The 23,591-nt window shown below is 36.2% G+C and overlaps 1 protein-coding gene across 1 annotated transcript in view; it reads right to left on the reverse strand.

The window, feature by feature from the left end:
* Positions 1-17,286: 17,286 nt before the first annotated feature.
* The window catches only part of LOC114031940 (collectin-12), a 231,053-nt gene continuing 224,748 nt past the window's right edge, over positions 17,287-23,591 (reverse strand). Inside the window, exons 9-10 of the mRNA XM_027847159.1 lie at positions 19,590-19,735; positions 17,287-18,768 (exon numbers count right to left, since the gene is read on the reverse strand). Coding sequence (XP_027702960.1) covers positions 18,749-18,768; positions 19,590-19,735 — 166 coding nt within the window. The 3' untranslated portion in view covers positions 17,287-18,748. The remainder of the gene's footprint in view (positions 18,769-19,589; positions 19,736-23,591) is intronic.

Consider the following 23,591-nt stretch of genomic DNA (forward strand, 5'->3'; position numbering starts at 1 on the left):
TTTTAATTTTTAATGAAATTTAAAAATAATTTTTAAAAATTTGAGCTTAAACACCAAAAATTATTATAGTAGAACACAAAAACAGAATCATATATGAAACCACAAATTCCCATTTCATACTTCTTGCTTTTTTTTAAAAAAAAAGGTTTATTATTGAGGTGAAGTAAAGATGGTAGAAAAGAATGAAGAATAGCCCAGTTCTCCTATTGTACCATCTCCACAAAGATCTAGAAAATGTACCAGACTGAATTCTGATCTGGGAAATCCAAGAAAAAAAATTACACCAACTAATTTTTCCTGCCCAGGTGAGCATAAGGAGATAGAGAGAGAGGTCTGGGAACACTGAGGTCTGCTACAAGGAGTGTTCCAATGCTCAGTCACCAAAAGAGGACAAAGGCTTTGCACTGGGGCAGGAAGAGGTCCCAGGGTCCCTGAACTGGTGTACAGGGTGGGAATGGTGTCATTCACTATCCAATTTTGTGTCATAAATCCAAGGCAGTCAAAAGTGGAGATCTGCCCCAAGGGTAATAGAGAGGAGAATAGGTTTAGGAGAGAAAATTTTAAAATCACTGGCCTATCTAAAAGTCATAACCAAGCAGCATATTTCAAGAAATCATAGGAAATGCCGCAGATGTCTGAGAACCAGAGAGCGTAGAAATGAAAAGACTCTACCAGTCACCTCCTAAAAGAAATACCCAAATGAAGACTACTAGGAATAGTATAGCCAAAATCTAGAACTCCCAGATCAAGGAGAAAATACTGCAAATAACCACAAAGAAAGAATTCAAGTACTGAGGAGTCACAGTCAGGATCATACAGTATTTAGCAGTGAGTACCTTCAAGAAGCAGAGAGCTTGGAATATAATATTCCAAAAGGCAAAGGCTCTAGGCTTACAAAAAATAACCTACCCAGAAAAGCTGATTATAATCCTACAGGGGAAAAAATGGATCTTTAATGAAACAGTTATTACAAGCATTTCTGATGAAAAGACCAGAAGTGAATAGGATTATTTAACATACAAACAATAATAATAATAAACAATAAAACTGTTTACATTTTCATATGGGGAGATGATACATGTAGGCCCTTAGAACTCTATTGTTAGCAGGAGCACTGGGGAAATCTAGATAGAGGGCCTAGGAGTGATTCTGTTATGTTTTGATGATGTTTAAAAAAAGATGGAAAGGGTGGGGAAGAGAAATATATTGGGGGGAAGGGAAAGGAAAAATGGGGAAAATTATCTCATAAATGTAGTGCACAAGGAGGAGACAATGGTGTGAAGAGTGGGTGATGTTTGAAACTCATTCTCATCTGAACTGGTCAAAGGAGTGAAGGACACACACATACACAGACAATTGGATACAAAAATACATCTTGCCCAACAGAGAAACAGGAAGGAAAAGAGTTAAGGGAGAAAGGAGGAACAAGAGGGAGTGTAGATTAAGGGAGGCATTAGTCAGAAGCAAAGCAAACTCTTAAAGAGGGTTTGGGGAAAAAAGAGGAGGAAAAGTGTAAGAAAATAGAATGGAGGGAAATACACAGCTGGCAATCATAATCATGAATGTCAATAAGATGAATTTAATTTTTCTTTAAATTTAAGATTTGTTCTGTGAAGTTTAGATTCAGTCAAAGGGCCTCACTTGAGCTCCTAGAGGGCCACATGTGGCTTGGAGGCAGCAGATTTCCCACCGCAGTGATAGACTTCTGGAGAATATTGAATGAGATCAAGAGTGTCACAAAAATTGACTATGTCATAGAAACTTCATAAACAAATGCAGAAAAGAAAATCCTCCTGAGACATCTCTGATACCTCCTCCCCAAACAAATAATGTTCCCTACATGACCTTTCTTCCAAGATTACACTTCTATTTCATTCAGAATCTGTATTTATTGATGGGCCCATCCCTAGCTTTTCTCCACTCTTTCATGGAGATGAACTAATGTATATATCCCAAAGCCTTAGTTTCAAGTATTAGTTTTAAACTCTTCCTTACTTCGGAGACCAGACCTCTGGCCCCTATTCTCAATCCTCATTTGTCCATACTTTCCACCCCAACTGGGGGACTGAGGGTGGAAAATCCCATAGACTACATTTTTAAAAATCACAATTACAAACAAAATTAATGGACGTGTAGCAATATTGACAGCAGTATCAACATATTCTCCTCTTTTTCCCTCTTTCCAATACTGAGAAAATAGGACAAGCTTAGCCGTAGAGAAAGAAGAAGTTACCACCATTAAGGAAAAACAAAACCATGTCTCAGGGTTTACCGGGCACATAACATAGTAACCATTTCTGCTGAAGGAGATGGAAAGACTGCTGATTTTGTTTTGCTGCCTCTACTTCCTGGGGTGGGGAAGGATGGACCAGTGACTTTTTCTTTTTTCTTGTTTTGTTTTATTGAATGGTTTTTTTTTTAAATATACATTTATAAAACTATTAAAGTGTTGTTCTTTTTGTTTTTGCAAACATTTCTGGTGGCATTGCACATGAGCAAAACAACTTTTATTGACTTTTCCTCTCAAACTGAACTTAGGAGTGGAAGCCAAAGTTGTCCAAGACGGCTGTCGGCCTTCCTCTTCGTTCAGGCTTCCTGCTGACCTGGCTCTTTGACTATGAAACTTTCACAGTAATAATAGCTAGCATTTATATGGTGCCTTGAGGTTTGCAAAGCACTTTTAGAAGCATTGTCTCATTTTGTGCTCAAAACCTCCCTACACGGTAGATGCTATTAGCATCCTTACTTTACAGATGAGGAAACTGAGGAAGACAGTGATTAAATGGTTTACCCACATGGCTAGTCAATGTTTGAAGCAGGATTTGAATTCAAGCTAACTTTAGGTCTGGCACTCTATCCACTGTGCAACTTTGCTGTTCTTATTACAAAGGTTTTATTTTTTATTATGACTATTTTTTACTTTGGGTGGAGAGATGGGGGAAAAGGTGGGAAGAAGAGCAAATATATAAAAAATAAAAATGATAAAATAAGGGAATGAATGTCCTTGTTTGGGAACTTGATTTGTAAATTTGTCGTTGAAGAAACTCCCTGAATTTCACCTGGGGACAAAGACAATTTAAGTAAAGTATTACTTTAAGTAACTAAGTAAAGTATTACGTAAATATTGGTTAAGTACCTTTTGTGTTTGTTCTAGGTACCATGGGATGATAAATTAATAATAATAAGAGTTAGCATTCATGTAATGCAAATATTGCTTGCAAAACCCTTTGCATGTATTACCTTGTTTAACTCTTGCAACAAACATGTGTCTTAGGTGTTTACTGATGTAGAAACTGATTCTAAGAGAAATTAAGTGACTTGCTCAGGGTCACACATAGACTATTAAGCATCTGAGGCAGGATTTAAACTCAGCTCTCCATAATTGCAAGTCTGGTGCTCTAGCCACCAATAACTCAAGATCTGATAGGAGAGATAGGATTTAAAAAAAAAAATAATACACTTTGTAACAGAGAGGGGACACTGTTGCCAAACTGATTGGTCCTCTCTCAAGTCCTTGTATTATATTGGTTTTTAAAAATTGTAAATCATGTCCACCACCTTATAGCAAAGGGTACTCTGGAGCATCAGCCAGCTCTTGGGGTCTTTCTTACTCGCAGCACTCTGGTATCTGCTGTTAATTATGCCTTGGCTCCACCCTTTAGTAGCTGCTGTCCTAGATTTTCATCTTAGGTTATGTGTGAATTATCCAATCAGATCATAGCTCAGCCTCCTGGTACTTTGGGATAAACTCCCCTGTTCCACTACTATTCCCATTGGGCTTGTCTTAGAATTCATACACAAGTGTATTCGAATATAGCTCTTTAAGATCATAGGACCATAATCAGACTATTAGAAATTAATAAAAACCATGAATATGAATGCATTGTTTCATATTTTTTGACTGTGTATTCTTCACACTGTTCCATCCTTCTCAGATCAAGCCTTGACCTCTCAGTGTCAGGAAGGCCCAAACCCTAGAAGTTCCCAACAGCCAACTGGCAAGAGTGTTTGTCCAGGGTCTTTTCCATTCATGCTAAAGCCTCCACAGCAGACATCAGTGTCCATGCTGCCAGCAATTAGATTTCTCTCCTGAGGTCCTACATGCAGGTGCTTCAACAGAGTAGTGTCTATAGAAGGCTCTGATCCTGGGCTCCAGGAATCTCAGGTACAAGCCATCAGTTGGCTTCAGAGTTGGTGATCAGACCAAGATAATTCCAAAAGGCTCATGATGGAAGATGCTATCCACATCCAGAGAAAGAACTATGAAGTCTGAATGCAGTTTGAAGCATATTACTTTCACTTTTTTTTGTTTTTGTTTTTTCTTTCTCGTGGTTTTTCCTTTTTGTTCTGATTCTTCTTTCATGACTAATGTGGAAATATGTTTAACATGGTTGTACATGTATAACCTATATCAGATTGCTTTCCGTCTTAGGGAAGGGGGAGGCAAGGGAAGGAGAAAAATTTGGAACTCAAAATCTTACAAAAATGAATGTTGTATCTTTACATGTAATTGGAAAAAATAAAATACTATTAAGTGCAAGGTAAAAAAAAAAGTTGATGATTAGAGAAGAAATTAAAATGTAGGCCCCTTGACTCGAGTTACAATGCTCTTTCCACTGTACCATGGTTTCTCACCTCCTACTTAATGCACCTACTGTCTATTTATATAAATTCACTTCAATTAATTCCATTTACATTCTAGTCAATAAGCATACATCAGGTGCCCATTATGCCACAGTGCTGGATGCAGAGGGTTCATAGATCTTGCCCTCCAGTTTTCAAATCAATAGGGGTTATAAAGACATCCATATAATGATGATACAATGGAGAATGTGGCATATAATACGGAGAATTCAGTAAAGTACTATGAGAAATGTGAGGAGACATAGAGGTCTCTTTCACTTGGGCATAGAGGAGGGGGTGGATAATCAAGGAAGGCTCCTTGGAAGAAGTGACTTCTGAGAAGAGCCTTGAAGGAAGGAAGGGACTCCACCATGGAGACACAGGGGAAGTTTTTTCCAGAAATGGGAGTAGTATGAGGAAAATCAAGGAGATAGGAAAGGCCAAGTTGTGAATGGGGGATAAAGAGTAATACAAGTTATCACTAACTATGTGCAGACTACTGTGTCAGGCCCTGGGAAAGATAAAAAACTTCATTAAAAAAAATGGTGCCCACTTTCATGGACCTTACAGCCTAATAGCTCTATTGAATTTAGATGGGAAGAATTACATCTTTTTTTTTTATTAACCTACTATTTCCTTTGTAATCCTATGTATTTTTTCTTATGCATTTAAAACATTAGTCTGAGAAGGGGTCCATAGGTTTCACAAGATTGCCAGAGGGGTCCATGATGCAATAAAAATTAAGAACTCTTGCTCTAGTGGGAAATGATAAGGACTGGACCTTACCTCATTTGTATAGAGAACAGTGAGGGCACTTCCTTTAATACTTCCTTTAGGTTAGCACCTTCTCTGCAACTTAGTCTTAGAAAATGCCTTGGGCATTGAGAGATTAAGTGACTTGTCCAATGTTACAAGGACAGGATGTGATAGAGGAGGGACTCAGCCCCAGGTCTTCAAGGTTTTGTAATTAGCTTTCTAACTTCACTACCACCCTGCCTCTCAGATTATGTACAGTACAAATAATACACAAAGAAAGGCATTAGAGAAGTACAAAATGCTATTTGAGGCTGTGTGAAGGAGATGATGACATTTGAACTGGCTCTTAAACATAGGTAGAACAGCATGATCCTAGGTTTATAGCCGGAAGGGACCTTAAAACTCGTCAAGTGTAATCTCATTTCATAGATGAGGAAACTGAAACCCAGAGAGGTTAAATGATGTATCCAAAATCACATAAGCAATAAGTGGCAGTAAAATCTGGGTTATCTGACTCCAAATCCAGTTCTCCTTAGTGCTAAAAGGGTCTTTGGTAACCTTAGACACAGCAATTTTAGTAGCACAGTAGAAATAAAAGCTAGATTGCAAGCCATATATCCTCAATAATGTCTTTTATGTTAGTTCTTACACACAAAGTGTGGCATTGTTAATAGGGTTTCTTCTATAGCTTCTGGGTCCTTTCCCTTTCACCTGCAATTTTAATTCAGAAATTACTGTGTTCCAGAAGTTCAGTTCTCTAAGACATTACTAGAAAATATTGGTATTATTTGCTGTTCAGCTGTTTCTCAGTCGTGTCCAACTCTGTGACCCTATTTGGGGGTTTTCTTGGCAAAGATACTGGAGTGGTTTGCCATTTCCTCCTCAGCTCATTTTTACAGATGAGGAACTGGGGCAAACAGGTCTAAGTGACTTGTCCAGGGCCACACAGCTAGTAAGTGTCTGAGGCCAGATTTGAACTCAGGAAGAGGAGTCTTCTTGTCTTTAGGTCCAGCACTCTATCTACTGCACCACCTAGCTCCCATTGGTATTAGAGGGATAGGCTTTTTCAAAGGAGCAAACTGCCTGTGTGAGACATCTTATCTGAGGAGAGTCTTCAAAGCTCAATTTTGTTCTACTTAGTCAAATATTTAAACTCAACATAGTATGTTCTTTTATTCTTTACAGTTGTGTGATCATAGGATGTGATCTGCTATAGGAAATTGTTCCTTACAAATGCATTCATACAGGATATTTTTACTCTGTATTTTCATAAAAATTTTATAAAGACGGCATTGAAAATAAAATTTAATTAAAAAAAGAAAAAAGGATGTTAATAAAGATTTTTATAAAGATGAGAAACCATATACATGGGTTAATATTTGCTAATGTCTTCTTGCTTGACTTTTATTGATATATTTATTTTTGGTAAAAAGTATCATCTATGATATTGTCATTCACTTCAAATATACTATCTTATTTTAACCTCACAACAACCCTGCAAGCTAATTACTACAGGTATTATCCCCATTTTACAGATGAGACTTGGAGAAAGTAAGCGACTTGCAAATGGTTCCACAATTACAAAGTATCAGAGTAAGGATTTGACTTCAGGTTTCTCCTGACTCCAAAGCCAAAACTTTTTTAAAGCATTTCTTTATTGATAATTTTTGTTTTGATATAGCTCACACATCTTAGCAAAAATCACAATTAAATATGAACAAAGCACAATCTTATATTTTGTTTATGTGTTCTAACTTTAATAAATTAATAAAACTATTGCTGACTATTGCTTTAATTATAGTTTTATTGACAGAATTGTCTTCATGTATATAGTTGTCATTGTGTATGTTGTTCATATTATTCCATTTTCTTTACTCTATCGATTCCAACAAAACTTCTCATAATTTTTGAATTCTAGATGTTTGTCATTTCTTATAGTACAACATATTCTATTGTACTCATATTCCATAATTTGCTCAGTCATTCCATAATCATAGGGCACACAATTTGTTTCCAATTTTTTGCTGTTATAATTAAGGCTACTATGAATATTTTTGCGTAGTTTTTTTTCCTCTGGCTATAAATGATCTTTTTGTATAAATTGGGTAGGGTGATCACTCAACCAAAGGCTATGAACAATTCATTAATCATTCTTGCATAATTTCAGATTGTTGTACCAACAACAGTTTTACCATAAGTGAATAACTTGCCTGTTTTTCCACAGCCTAGCCAGCACTGAATTTTTCCATCTTCCATTATTTTTGCCAATTTGTTGAGTGTGAAGTGATACATCAGCATTATTTTAATTTTCATATCTGATTATTATTAAGTTTGAGAACTTTTTCAGCCAGTTGTTGGTAGTTGACATTTCTTCTTCTGAGAATATTTTGTTCACATTCTTTGACCACTTGTTTATTAGGGAATGATCTTTAATCTTAAATATTTATCATATCCCTACAGATTATGGATTTCTGACTTTTAATAGAGATATTTAATGCAAAGGTAAATACTAATGTGTATCTTTTCTTCTTATTCTATAATTAATTTTTTTTTTTTTGGCTAGGCAATGGGATTAAGTGATTAGACCAGGGTCACACAGCTAGTTAAGTGTTATGTGCCTGAGGATAGATTTAAACTCAAGTCCTCCTGAATCCAGGGCCTGTACTCTATCCATTATGCCACCTAGCTGCCCCTTTTCTTCTTATTCTAGCTCCACTGTTTTATTTGTACAAAGGATTTTTATTTTTATATACTTTGAAATTGTCTTTTTGCTTGCTTTTCATTATATTCTTTGTGCCACAGATGAATTCATCCCCTGCCCACAGTTTCAAACAGAGAATTTTTCATTCTCCTAAAATTTTTTATTTTATGACTTTTTATATTTAAATATTTCATCTATTTGGAATTTGTTGTGGCATAAGGTATGAAATGTTAATGTAAGACTATTTTATGCCAAGCTCTTCTCCAGTTCTTTAACAAAAAGTTCTTTCCTTAGTGTTTTGTGTTCTTGGGTTTATAAAAGAAAATTAGACCATTATGTACTTTTCCTTCCAAATATTTAGAAGGAAAATGTTTATCTATTTTATCCTACAGCTCAACTTTTCTATTTTTATCTAATACCAAATAATTTTCATAAATATTGTTTTATTATGTAATTTGAACTCTGTTAATGCCAACCCCCAGTCATTTCTACTTTTCCATCATCGCTATTGATATTTTTGACCTTTTGTTTCTTTATGTGGATTTTCATATTATTTTGTCTATTTCTGTAAAGTATTCCCTTAGTAATTTTATTTATATTATGTTAAATCTGTAGTTTAATATGGTTATCACTGTCACTTTTTATTGTAACAGCATGACATATACATGAACATTGAATATCTCTTCTTTTACATAGGATTTCCTTTATTTTTGTGAAAATTGTCTTTAAATTGGTCATCTTTGTTGCTTGGTAGATTAACTTCTACATATTTAATGCATTATTTGTTGTTGTAAGTGACATTTCTCTTTCTCTTCCTTTTTCCTTTTTTGGTAGAAATACAACAATGTTGATAATTTTGTGGCTTTGTTTTGCATCCTGTTTGATGGAGCTCTTTTATTATCCATTAATTTTCTATTGATTCCCTAGGGTTTTCTAAGGAACCTATCCTACTATTCACTAACAGATGTAATTTTGTCTCATGTTGCTAACTTCTTTTACTGGGCTTATTGCTATAACTAGCAATTCTATTTTTTTTGTCTAATAATGAGATGACAGTGGACATGCTTGTTCACTCCTTATCTTATTAGTAAAGACTCCATTATTAAATGGGAAAACTTCCATTAAAAGACTACTAATAGTTCTAACTTTCACTTTTAGATAAATGGTTTTGATCATGTTAAGAAAAGATTCATTTTTCCAATGACTTTTAGTGTTTTTAAAAGCATGAATATGTGCTGAATTGTATTTTAAAAAACTGTTAATATGATCATGTGACATTTGGAGTGTTTTGCTATTTCATTCATGTTGCTAATAATTTTCCTAATGTTGATGCATCCTTGTATTCCTGTTATAAATACAATTTCATTACAATGAATAGCTTTTTGGACATATGGCTATAATCTTTTTGCTAATGTCACAATATTTTTGCCTCAATATTTCTTAGCAATATTGATACATACTTTTCTTTCGTTTATTCCTCTCTGATCTAAGGATCAGAAATATGTTTGTCTCATAGAAAGAATCTTATAGATTGCCTCTCCATTTTTGAAAACAGTTTATATAACATAGGTTCATTTGTCAGGTACTTGATAGAATTCACTTGGAAATCTGTCTGGTTTTGGATTGTTTTTGTTCCCATGGCAGTTTATTTCTGGTTTAGTTAATTTATTATTCTGAGATTGGGTTAGTTAGGTTAACTATTTCTGTTTCTGTTGATTTTGATATTTGATATTTTAAAAATATATTTTACTAGGTTTTGAAATTTCATCTTAATTATCTGTTTTGATGACATGTACCTATAAATAGTAGCCACCAATATCTTTCTTTTTTTCCTCTCCATTTGTTATGAATTCTCCTTTTTATTTTTTTATTTTGTGAATTGGGTTTTCAGTCAATAGTCAATTAAGAAGTGTTTATTAAGGGCCTACTATGTACCACACATGCTAAGTTGTAGGGATACAAAGAAAGGCAAAAGTCAGTCCCTTCTCAAGGAGCTCACAGTCTAATGGGGAAAATAATATACAAACAACTCTGTAGAAATTATATATATATATGATAAATTGGATATAATCAACACAAGCATTAAGAGAGATTGACAAAAGCTTCTCATAGAAGCTAGGATTTTATCTAGCACTTGAAGGAAGCCAGGGAAGCCAGAAGGCAGAGATGAAGAGGGAGAGATTTCCAGTCATGTGGGATGGTAGGTAAAAATACACACAGTTTTGTCTTGTGCTAGGAAAAGTCAGCATCACTGGATTTTGTAGAATATGTTGGGGGGACAGGAAGTAAAGTGTAAGAAGACTGGAAAGACATGAAGAAGCAAGGTTATGTAGGGTTTTTTTAATGCCAAACAGAACATTTTAAATTTAAGTCAGACTTGAATTTTATGAAGGAAGCTCAATTTAACAACAGAGTGAAGGGTGGATTGGAGTAGGGAGAGACTTGAGGCAGGAAGACCAATCCAAAAGCTATTATAGTAGTCCAGGCATGAGGTTTTGAGGGCCTGCACCAAGGTGGTGGCAATGTCAGAGGAGAGAAGGGAGCTTGTAGGAGAGATATTGCAAAGGTTAAGTCAACAGGATTTGGCAACAGATTGGATATTGGAGGTGAAATTCAATGAGACACCTAGGCTGTGAGCCTGGGGGCTGAGAGGATGGTGGTAACCAGAAATAGAAAAGTTAATAAGAGGGGAGAGTTTTGAGGGAAAGATAACGAATTCAGTTTTGAACACATTGAGTTTAAGATATCTATGGAACATGCACTTTCAGATGTTTAATAGGCAATTGGAGATGTGAGACTGGACAAGGTTATCTAGTGGTTCATCAGTGTTAAGTATTTCCATGCCTCCTTTCCTCCTCTAAGTGATTTATTTCTCTTTTTTTTTCTTATGGGAGTCTCTCTTCTTATTTCTAGATTTTACGTTCTCAGTAGCCTTCATTAGTATTTCAACACTAAAATAGTTTTTTCACTTCCTTATAGTATATAAACTTTGGGCCAACATGCACTTTTTATTAGCTTTCAAATCCTATTTACTTTATTAAATTTCTAATTCTTGATTTTTTTGAATATGAAAAGCCCTGGCAAGAACTGGATCTTTTAGCAGGAGGGTGAAAATTGGTCCCATTTTTGAGAATGATCAAATATGCTGTTCCCTTTAGGGTAGATTTTTAAAAAAAGTATGTTGATTTTTCTTGTTTTTCTACAATAATACATTCTAGCCTCTCTTTATTTCTTGCCCTTGTGGGAAAATATTGTGTAATTTGGATTGATGCTTTTTGATATGTGAATCACTTCTTCTTAACTATGCACCAGATTTGTTTTTTGACATTAAATTTCTTGGTGACCGTATTTCTGAATGAATTATGTTTAGGGTTCTTCTCCATCAGAATCTTTTGGATTCTTTGAATTTTCAATTTGAATTGAATATTTTCATTATTTCCAGACAATGTGCTTGCATGATTTTCTAGTATGTACAAATCAGATTAGTTTCTTCATATATCTTTGGGGAAACCAATAATTCTCAGGTCATCTCACTGAGCTCTGCCTTCTAGCTTTATTGTTTTGATTTATAAATATTAGAAATTTTCTTCCAGTTGTGCCATTGCTATTATTTTTTCTGTAATCTTTGTATGTTTTGCCTGGGTTCTTATTTTATCCTTTTTCATTTTATTTTATATTCTTTTGATTTTTAATTTATTATTTTTATTATTTATTTATTTTATTTACTTATTATTTCATTTTATATTCTTTATTCTTTTATTCTTAAAATCTACTGCTATGATATAATTTTCCAACTTACTTTCTGCACTATTGATTCTCGTGTTTGTTGCATTACATTCTCCTTTTGATAATATTACCTCTATGACTGATGACAGATCTCCACATAATTTATCTTGAGTTTCTAAATAACTCTACAGAGTCTTGCAATAGGTCCATTATGTCTTTGGGGGAATCTAATTGTTGTTGCTGTTGTAGTTTTATTCTTTTTTTCTGAAGATTTATCCTCCTATTCTTTCCTCTAGGGTATTTAAACTTTGTTTTGAGGCTTATTTTTTGCTTACTCATTTCTTCAGTCTCTTGTTAGCTTTTTCGGTGAGTATTTCCCTTGGAAATTTTTTTTTTTGCTCTTCCTCTCTTTTTTCCCCTCATTTTTTGATTTGGTGCATTTGTTGATGCTCTGATGATCATGGAGAACTGGACTTAAGTCACTGACACTCAGCCATCTTGTGGGTGCTTTTCTCCATCACTCTGTTTTTACCGCATCACACACACTGTTTCTTGAACATAAAAATTGCCCCAAGAATGAAACTTTGGAAAAGGGTAAAAGGACAATACCTTTAGGGCAGTGGTGTCAAACTCAGAAACTGGGAGCCACTAAAATACACAGAAGGATCCCTGAGGGGAGGGTTACATACTGACTAAGAAAACCAGATATTAACATTATCTGTGTTCTATTGTGTTTTTATTTATTTTGTTAAATAATTCTGAATTATGTTTTAATTTGGTTTCTGCTGCATGTGGGAGTGTTATGGGGCCACAATGTGGCCACAGTGTTTGATACCTCAATTTGAGACCCTTTATTTACAAAAAAAATGTATAGTTGTATGGTTAGAGCAATAAATCTCCCCCAAATGCTGTTCAGGTTATCTGGGAGGTCTTTGTTTTATAAATTAAGTGCTAATAAGGCCCTGGAATCTTGAGGAGGCAGTGACAAATCCTGGACATGGACCTTTTATGTAGAGGTAGTTCCACAGGCTTAGTCAATTGCAAAATAGAGATATTATCACCTTTCCTAGCTTTTCAGTATTCAGAGAATCTGAAAGTTCTTTGGGACCTTTTCCTCTGAATCTTTCCCCATTAAGTTGAAATATTGTAGTAGCTGTTATGCAACCAAGTTGTGAGAGTTTTTTTCAGATAGCTTCTTTATGAATTATTAGATAAATATGATGCCCAATCATTAAAAGATTTCCCCAAAGTGTTGATACGTCAGAATGTAGATAGTGATATAAATTTTTTTTTGTACTTTAAAGGATGGGTTTTGAACATGTTAATGGGGAAAAAGATGTGACACCATCCTGCTATTAAGGAACAGCTTTTAGCTGTTCTCCTTTCCTTCACATTTTTGTAAGTAGAAGGGGTCTATTTTAACATCTGAGTTCTTTCATGCGCCTCCCCATCAATCTCTGTCCTTCCCTTACTGCTTTTCTGCCAATGAATCAATGACTTGGCAACATAGTTTCTCTCCTATGTTTGCTTTCTCTCTTCTTTCAATTCACTAATGACCTAGCAGCTGACTAACCAAGCTGGCAAAACCTGGATTTTTCCTTCTCAATTTCTACAGCACTTACTTAGTGTCTTCCTAACTAGATTATAATCTCCCAAATGCAGAGGCTATCTTCTGTTTTTGTAAACTCCATAATGCCTAGTATAATGATGGATATGCACATAATATATATTTAAAACTTTTAGATTTTACATAACTTAAAGCAAATCATCTAGCACACAATAAATCATAATGCAATCTTTTCCTTCAGAATCCTTCTCAAAATTAACTTCTTCCAGGAAGTGTTTCTTGGGTGAGCAAAAGCCTTTGGAAATAACCAGTGATGCAACTGACATTTGATAAGCATTATTATTAGTGTCTGTCATAGTATTATCTATGAATTCATTTTCTTCCTCTAAATTTCTGTTTTTTATCAATTTGTCTATCCTAGATATATCTCAGTATTTTGCATACTACTCATATTATTCTGGGGCAGGTAGGAGATGCAGTGGATAGAGCACTGGGCCTGGAGACAGGGAGATCTGAGTTCAAATTTGACTTCAGACACTTGCTAACTGCGTGACCTAGGCAAGTTATTTAACTCCTATTTGCCTCAGTTCCTCATCTGTAAAATAGGGACACACTGGAGAAGGAAACCACTCCACTATTTTTGCCGAGAAAATTGTTCTTGCTGTTCAGTCATTTCAGTCGTGTCTGACTCTTTGTGACCCTATTTGGGATTTTCTTTTTCACTAGGCAAAATATACAAACCTATCTTTTTCCAGTGAACATCTATGGAAGACTTAAGCTCAATATTAGTGCAAGTAGTGATTGCATACATGCACATACATTTTTATATAGTACTTTAAGGTATATAAAATGCTTCACAAACATTATCTTACTTCATCCTCCAAATGATCCTGTAGGCAGTTTAAATATTATTCCCATTTTACCTGTGGCTTGTGAAGCATTGCACATTCAGCACACCGTGCCTGCACAAAAGTTATCACAGATTCAAGGTAGACTGTGAGTCTACATATATTCAAAACCATAGCTCATGAATCTCCAGTCCCTGATGAGGAGTTTAGCTCCTTGAAAGCAGAGATTGTTTTATTTTTTTCCCTTTTATTTTCTCCCCAGTACTTAGCACAGTGTTTAGTATGTGGTAGGTGCTTAAAAAATACTAGTTAACTGACATGTCAGTCAGAGCTATCAACTTGCCCTTAGCAAATATTATAGCAAAAATAAAATATAATTAAATATAGTGTAGTGTCATATAGTATGGTATATAAAGGCGGTGCAGTGGATAGAGTGCTGGGCCTGAAGTCAGGAAGACTCTTCCTGAGTTCAAATCTGGTTTCAGATACTTAGTATCTATGTGACTGTGGGCAAGTCACTTAACTCTTTTTGCTTCAGTTCCTCATCTGTAAAATGAGCTGGAGAAGGAAATGGCAATCCACTCCAGTATCTTTGCCAAGAAAACCCCAAACAGAATCATAAAGAGCTGGACACAGCTAAAACAATATAGTATATAAAATACATTTTTAGTATATACTAAATATATAGTATACATAGTATATTATACAGCATATATAGTCTACAAGATAGAGTAAAAACTAAAAAAAATCCCTCCTTATTTAGGCAGAATATGCTCCCTAAATTTTGGGTATAATCTCTTACATATTCTCCCACATACCTGCAACATCACTGGAACGAGTGGATACACATAGGGACTTATGTTTAGGGGAACACATATAGGAAACATATACGGCCAGAGTGTACACGTGAGGGGCATTTGATTCCACACAGCTGAAGGTGTGTGCTGGTGATGTCATCATGATGCTCCTCCTGTTCTGATCTCTTTTGTTCTTGTGTGGGGTATATAGGGTATTCTCTCTTCTTCTTCTTCTTCTTCTTCTTCCTCCTCCTCCTTCTCTCTCTTCTCTCTCTCTTTTTTTTTTTGGCTAGGCAATGAGGTTAAGTGACTTGGCCAGGGTCACACAGCTAGTAAGTATCAAGTGTTTGAGGCTGGATTTGAACTCAGGTCGTCTTGACTCCAGAGCCAGTACTCTATCCACTGCATCCATCTAGCTGCCCCTCTCTTTCTCTTTCCCTCCTCTCTCTCTTTCATATATAATGTATTCTCACTGGGCCTTGCTCTCTGCTAGTATCATGTAATTGCCACTGGATGTTTCTCTGTTTCACATCTGCCACTGGTCTTAGGTTTGCCAAATGTTTATGGGTTACCAGCTTCTGGGCTTCATCTCTTCAGGGAATATACTGGACATCTGGCTCCTGTCTGCTAGGGTGCCATGTCTAGAAATCTTTTCCCTTATAGGAACAGGCTGACATGTCTTTAGTTATAGCTGATGCTGCGAGCCACTATATCTAGCTAAGGGAAAAAAGTCAGACATGTTGCCCCCAGGTTAAGCCTGATTTTTGAACTCCCTTTCTCCTGCAAGGAGGATCCATGTCTTAATCTCACTATCTCACTTAGAGCTAGAAAGTCCTTATAACTCCAAGTTAATTCCCTATTATACATTCTCTATCTCCAAACCCATTTTAGGGGCCTTTGCCAAAAGAACCCCCAGAACTATGTGGGTTTGAGCCCCCACAGTTTATTTCTGGGACCCTCAAATACTTTGGAACTTGCCATGCAAATAAATCTAAGCAAGGAAAAGAGCTAAAAGGGCAGATTTTTTGTTTTTATTATGTATACAAAGCTAGAAAAACACCTCCCAAGCTTTGAGCTGTCCTATATCCATATAAAACCAACACTGAGCAGTGAAGACATTTATTTAGTGTTTCCCAGCTGGTTAGTGATAGTCAGTTTTCACCTCCATTTACTCTGACACTAAAGAACAAGCACACTTTATACAATACCATCCTACCTCCCTAATGAAAATGGAGCATGAACTTATTGAAGTCAAGACTGAGTTTAAAAGATGCTCTTTTTTTTTTTCAAGTGGAAATAAATTCTGCTGTCTGGGCAAAAATCTACATGCTCAGTATAGTTACTTGATTTATACAATTTTCTACTTCCTTAAAAACCTTCTTGTGGTAGTAGCTGCTATTCCTGCTTGTTGCCTGCTTCAGCTCAAGCTAATTCGAAATTGTAAGGATGTGGAAGATGATGAGCATTGATCATAGAGGAAGGAAGGAGAAAGTGTGTTTTTTTTTTTTTCCTTTTTAGTGAACTGAGCTTTCATCTTTCCTAGGCCACTGTTGGGGAACCATTTTCCATCCCTTCACAACAGGTAGCAAGTCAGGTATCTGAAGATCTCATTACATATAATAATAATTGTTAGCATTTAAATAGTGCTTTAAAGTTTGCAAAGAGCTACTAGACATATGTTCTTTCATTTGTTAATGTCACATTTTTGCCAATGTATTCCCTTGAAAATGGCCTAAATTCTGAGTGTGTGGAGAGACATCTGGTCTATACACAGTCAAATATATAGTCATATATACATTGATTGCCTCATAATGTTTTAAACCAACTGATTTTATTGAATAAATCATTAAAAGCCTCCCAATTGCCTTCTGAAAATTGAAACATTCTTGTTGGAAGAAAAATACTGACTATGGCATGAATATTTTCAGCTGTTCAAGCAGCACTAGCCTTCTTTTCTGATGTATACATTAGGAATTCCTTGGATTTTTTTCAAGTTACTTCTCGAGACAAATCACAATTGACAGATGAAAAACAGGAAGAAAGGGGGCGAAGTTTGCCCACAAAGGCCTTGGAGTCGTAAGAAGCCTTACTCCTTTGAGGTTGAGCTTTGGAGCAGGGTAGCTGGAAGTCTAAACCTTCAGGCCTCTAGCATCGCTATCGTGAACTGTTCGTTTTGTTTCTAGTAAACTCCAGGCACAAAACTAAAGGGATGTGCAGGTGGCGTAAATTACGGCAAGTGGTTGAAATGACGACAAATCACATAATTGATAAAGTTGAACTATTTCTTTATTCTTTAAAAATTTTATTTAAGATAGATAGCAGCACTGCCTAGGCAGCTCCTTGGCGAAGGGAGGGTAGGATATCTGGTGGGTGGAGACCTTACCCCTGAGCATGGGCAGTACCCAATGCCTGTTTTAGACATATTTTACTTTAGTTTTCTGAATGAGGGGAGAAATTAGAGAAGGACTCATAGGAGAGAGGGGTTGGGAAAAGTTCATTTTCAAGATTGTGATTTAGTGGACTTTCATTTATTCTCAATTTTCAGAACCTATGTGCTTTGGAACTACCTTTCTGAAACTTGACGCAAAAAATGAAAACACTTCAGGCAGCACATAGTTTATTTCTGTCTTTCCAAAGACAGCGCTGTTGGCGAACTAACACTTGGATCACTTGGCAGGACGCGCCTGCTGCTGTGGGGTTCCTGGGATGCTGGGCACGTCCGTAGAAACATAAGTGGAGCCCTTCAGAGGGCCAAGAGACCTTCTGCATTTTCCAATGAACACCTTCCCACCAACACCACCAATACAAAGAAATGAAAAATGGCCTTTAGACAGCCACTTCTTTTAAACATGACAGAGCAGGATCACTGGGCAGCGATCGGCCCTGTGACCAACACAGACCAACTTTAACCATAATTGGCTGTCTAGACCTGTACAAAATCATAAACTTCTCATTGCCAAAGTCTATAAAGCTATTTCAAGTTAGTGAATTGGAAATGATACACCCATATACATATATGTATATGCATATATATACATTTATATACACACATATATGTATATATACACATACATAAATATATATGTGTGTTTAATTTTTAAAAAATCTGAAAAACATCCTTTACTATGGGGAAGAGCTGCATCTGACTAGAAACTCTATGAGTTATTATTAGTACCATTATTGTTTTCTTTGGCTTCATGTACTATGTTGGTAAAATGACCATAAAAAAGAAAAAATATATAAAAAAGCAAATATTTTGTACAAAAATACAAAGTTTTAAAAGCTCTTAAAAGTATATTCCATATTATTACTAAGAGTTTGGCCTATATATATGTATATCTGTATAATCTTCCTACATTTGGGATTTTAGCAAATGTAACACACTGTTTACACAGTAGATGTTTAAGCTTTTCCTATAGCTGAATAACAAAAACACTCTTTCAGAATGGAGTATCCCTGTGCTTCTGAAGTGAGAGCTCACATACTTAGGTGGTTATTGGCTGAGAAAGGCTATGGGATTCCATCCAGCTGTGCACTGACCATCAACTAGGTCCCAAGTCCTTGAGTAATGGTGGAAGGGAAGAAAGATTTGCAGCAGGAATTTTTGTTGAACCAGTTCTCAGTGCTTTCTTTTTCCACGGGGTGAGAAGATGATCTAGTCAGAAAGGCACATCCTTTGCTTTTGGGAGATATCCAGAATTTGTGTCCATGTCTGTCATTTCACAGCTTATTATAACGCAGAAGTTGGTGCTAAAAGGAACAAGACCAGTTTTAATATTTAATCAAGTTAACATTATATTAAAATAACAAAGATTACCCAATTTGTTCTACTGCTCAAGATTCTAAAATGCATGGTTTAAACAATAATATATATGATTTCTTTTTAAAAATAGATTTTCACTGATATCTTTTGTTTTTACATAGGCTAGATTTACTCTTGTATCTTGCCCCTCTCCCCACCTGAGAGCCATCTCAAGTATATATAATTTCAAAAAAATGAATAATTAGCAAGGGAAACAATTACAACCTTTGACACTCCCCCCCCAAAAAAACCCCAAACTAGTCAGATTCAAGGGCCAGATGCTCATCCTTAGAGGCTATACCACTGACAATCAATTGGCTAAACTTGATTCAAATAAATCATAAATTTGGATTGCTTTAGACCCCATTCTTTTAAATAAGTTGTAGCTCTGGTGAGGGAAACTGCATTAAAATCTCCAGTGTAAAAGAAGCAGATGTGTAAGGAGATTAGGTTAGAGATGTGAGATATTCAGAATAGAGCAAAGTGAAAAAAAATCTCATAAAGGCACAGTGGGGACCTTTGGGGTTCTTATGTTGCCATTGTCTCTTTTTATTCTTAATTTTTTTCAGTAAACAAATACTTCTTTTCTTTCCCAACAAATTTCTTTTTGAAAAAAAAAATAATGATGTTGTTGCCCTATGATAGGAAAATTTAATAAATGCTGTTGTATTGGATTAGTCAAAAATGATAGAAGTTATATGGATAAAACATCCATTGGTAGTGACCCAGGCGCTACGATTCTTCCTTTTAAGAACCCCATGCTGCTTACCTGGCTCCCTGTCTTTTTCACAAATGAAGTTGTTAATGTCTTCACATTGGAAATCATTCCACTGCCCAGCATAGATTAGCCCAGCACAGTCTTCTCCTGGTCCATGGCCATGACCCCAGTTATCAGGTTGTCCAGTTTTCCAATTTCTTTTGCAAAAACAAAAATTGAGTATTATTTGCACAGTGCAATGTCTTTGATCAAGAGAAGAAAAGTAAAAAATTTTTTAAAAAATCAAACCATTGTATCTTTCCTGAAATGAAGATACATTATTTAAAAAACAGTGCATGCTCTTTTTGGGAATGAGAAGCATATGTGCAGCTGCTGAGAAGGGAATCTCTCAAGTCAATACAATGGGGATGTCAAGGTCAGGAGGCCTAAAGTCTGATTTCCATGTTGCATTCCCTGGGGTGTTTGTTTACCTTGCCCCAATAAAATCAACTCAGTATGCTATTTCAGTGCAGAGCTGTGGGGGAAAAACACCCCAACTTTCAATAAATTATGTAGTTCATCATGATGAGTCAAATGATAAATTTTTAACATAGGTCATAGTTTTTGATAAGGGACTTTGGAAGTCATGTAGTCTTATACTTTCATTTTACAGACGAAGAAACTGGAGCCCAGAGAGCTTAATTGACTTGCTCAGTATCACACAGTAATAGAGCTAGGATTTGAACCTAGTCTTAAGGTTCTAAATTCAGTCTTCATTCCACTGGCTTTGAGAAATACGGGAGAATGTGGTTTATATTTGTACACGTGGGAGGATGTTATTGCTACACATTGTTTTTTCTTATTTCTTCTGAGCAGAGAGACTTTTGAAAATTCATTTGGATCTTTATATGATTTGAAATATATGAACATAAATAAGAACTGAAAATAAGACCAGAATTGTTAAGAGTAATAATAATAATTAATATTTGCCAGCCATGTGCTAAGTGCTTTATACTTATTATCTTATTTGATCCCCATAACAATCCTAGGAGGTAGGTGCTATTATTATCCCTACTTTCCAGATGAGGAAACTGAGTCAAAAAGAGGTTAAGTGACTTGCCCAGGATCACACAGCTAATCAGTGCCTGAGGTTGGATTTGAACTCAGGTCTTCTGACTCCAGGCCCAGTGCTCTATCTACTTTGCCACCTAGTTTCCCCAGTATCCAAAGAAATATTTTATGCATCTAAAATCCCTGTAATGATAAACAAATGGCTATGACTTCTTTGGTGGTTGTTGTGTCGGTTGCCCTAGCTGAGAAACATAAATTTAATTTCACTGTTATGAATATTTCAGTTTTTTCAAGAAATTAAAAACCAGAAACAACAAGAAAACTTCTTTAGGGTGGCTTCATTTGAAGGCGTGTTAACTTTGACTGTATAATTTGAAACAATGCTTAGGATCTTTGTTTGGCAGAGTTAGCATTTCTTGATTATGTTTTCATTTAATAAATTAGATGTACTTCTAATCTCAGCCCTCAGAAATAGTTTCTGTTTCCCCCTCTCTAAGAAACAGGTTGCTACACAGAAGCTTGTGGTTGCTGCCTGAAAGGATGCCATGATCAGCTTCAGGACATGCCTGCCTGATGTGGAGGGTCTGAGAGAACATCTGGAAAAGGATGCACACAGCTTTCCGGAAACGATGAGTCATCTTCCCATCATAACATGCAGTCCTGAGGTTACTCAAGGACACCCCATATCATCAGAAACTTCTAAGGGCGAGACCAGCAGCTCCAAATCATGTTTACAAAAGACACCTAATGTTGACAGCAAGTTTAAAAAAACACACAAGGTAGAATGTCCTCTCAAATGTGTATTTTGGGGTATTCTTTATGAAGAGTGATTAAAAGACCATATTCAAATCTATTTAGTAATGTAAAGATAATTTGAAGGAGGCTATAACAAGATATGAACTAACCTCTGAGTTTTGACCTTGTTTAGCCTAGAACCAGGTTTCAATATCACTTCTCATCTTGTCCACACCATGCTTCCCTCTGCTCCCTTTCCAGCTCTCCTTTATGTACTATCTTCTGCTATTAGAATATAAGTTCTCTGAGGGCAGGGAATGACCCAGAAATTGATGTATTGCCTGGCACTTGGGAAATTCTCAGTAAAAGCTTTTTTTCTATCAACTAACTAACAAACTACCTTATATCAGCCCCAAAGTAGAAAGATAATTTTGAGGATGGTGGGAAGATCCCAAAGGTAGTTGAGGAAGGTAAGGAAAATGCATAGAGAATTGGAATGTAGAGTGTTTGTTGAATTTACATTATCTTCTGTATTTGTTGATTTTGTGTCATCTTGTCTGACTTATCAGCAGGTGTTAATGGTACACAAGTTATTGAACAGCACAATATTACTCATACAGTCTCCTAATTTTTGTAAACAAGTGAGGTTGGACTTATATTTTAATTTTGCTCAGTGCGCTGAGCACCACAGCGGATTGGAGTGTCAGAGACCATTGTGTGGTTCACAAATGTATGAACAAGGGTTACTATAGCTACTTCTTCCCCTCTACCCCTACCCTATACACTTCTCAGTTAATTGATAAACTGGATGAATCTTACATAGAAAAGTAATGAAAAAGCATTTAGCACATGTGGCACAGTGGATAGAGCACTGGGCCTAAAGTTGGGAAGACCTGAGTTCAAATCTAGCCTCAGATACTTACTAGCTATGTGACCTCAGGCAAGTCACTTAACCCTGTTCACCTCAGTTTCCTCATCTGAAAAATGAACTGGAAAAGGAAATGGCAAACCACTTCAGTATCTTTGCCAAGAAAACCCCAAATGAGATCATGAAGAGTTGGACATGACTGAAAATGACTGAACAACAAGAAATGTTAATTGTGTCAAGCACACAGAAGGGACAAATAGAAATGTTTTTATTTGGTTCTTCACTTTCAAATTATTTTCCATGCAGCTGAGTTTAATATGGGAGGAGATAGATAGACTAAAGGGTAAGTGGTTGGCAATTACAGAAGTGCTGTGGGGCTTGCTATCCAGTAGCATTGTCTTTAATTTTTATCTTAACTAACAAAATAGTCTTTAACTTTTTTCATGCGTCTGATGTTCTTCCTTCGGAACCAGACACAGAGTGAACAACTGGGGCTGGGAGCAGAGAAAACAGGGATGTCCCCAGAGGACAGATAACATCAGCATATGGCAGCTGCAGAGCTAGACTCCAGCTCAGTATGAGAAGAAAAGCAAATCAACTGCCTCCCAAGTAGACTTGTCCTGGAATGGGCCATGTGGGGAAGTTGTCCATTATCTACCCCTTAGAGGTCTTTATATGAAATTTAAGTGATAATGTTCAGGAATCATGGGGACACCGTGCAGGGGGCCCATGCTTCTGGTATGAGTTGAACAAGATGACCTCTAAGCTTTATTTTAGGTCTATGATTTTGATCAATTAGTATTTATTAAGTAATTATTATGTGCCAGGCATTGTGCTGAGCAGTGGGGATATAAAGAAAGGCAAAAAACAGTAACTACTCTCAAGTAGTTCACAGTGTAATAGGGAAACAACCTGAAAACAATTATGTACAAACAATATACATATGGGATAAATTGGGAGCAGCTAGGTGGTGCAGTATATAGAGAGCTGGGCCTGGAGTCTGGAAGATTCACTAGCTTATTAGGGCAAGCACCTGGAAGGGACAGGAGGAAATGGAATTAAGAGTATGAATAGATGGGATGATCTTGGCAATGACCAGGACCACAGAAAACTAGCTGTGTGACCTTGTCTCAGTTTCCTCATCTATAAAATGAGCTGGAGAAGGAAATGGCAAACCACTTCAGTGTCTTTGCTAAGAAAATCTCAAATAGAGTCATGGACATGACTGAAAAAAAATGAACAACAACATTCTCAGAGGGAAGGCACTTGAGGAGGACAGGGAAAGGCTTCTTGCAGAAGGTGGGATGTCAGCTGAGACTTGAAGGAAGCCTGGGAAGCTAGGAGGTGGAGATAAGGAGGGAGAACATTCCAGGCACGGGGGATAGCCGATAAAAATGCCC

This window comes from Vombatus ursinus, unplaced genomic scaffold (genome assembly GCF_900497805.2).
Source record: "Vombatus ursinus unplaced genomic scaffold, bare-nosed wombat genome assembly UNPS02015255.1, whole genome shotgun sequence".
NCBI lineage: Eukaryota > Metazoa > Chordata > Mammalia > Diprotodontia > Vombatidae > Vombatus > Vombatus ursinus.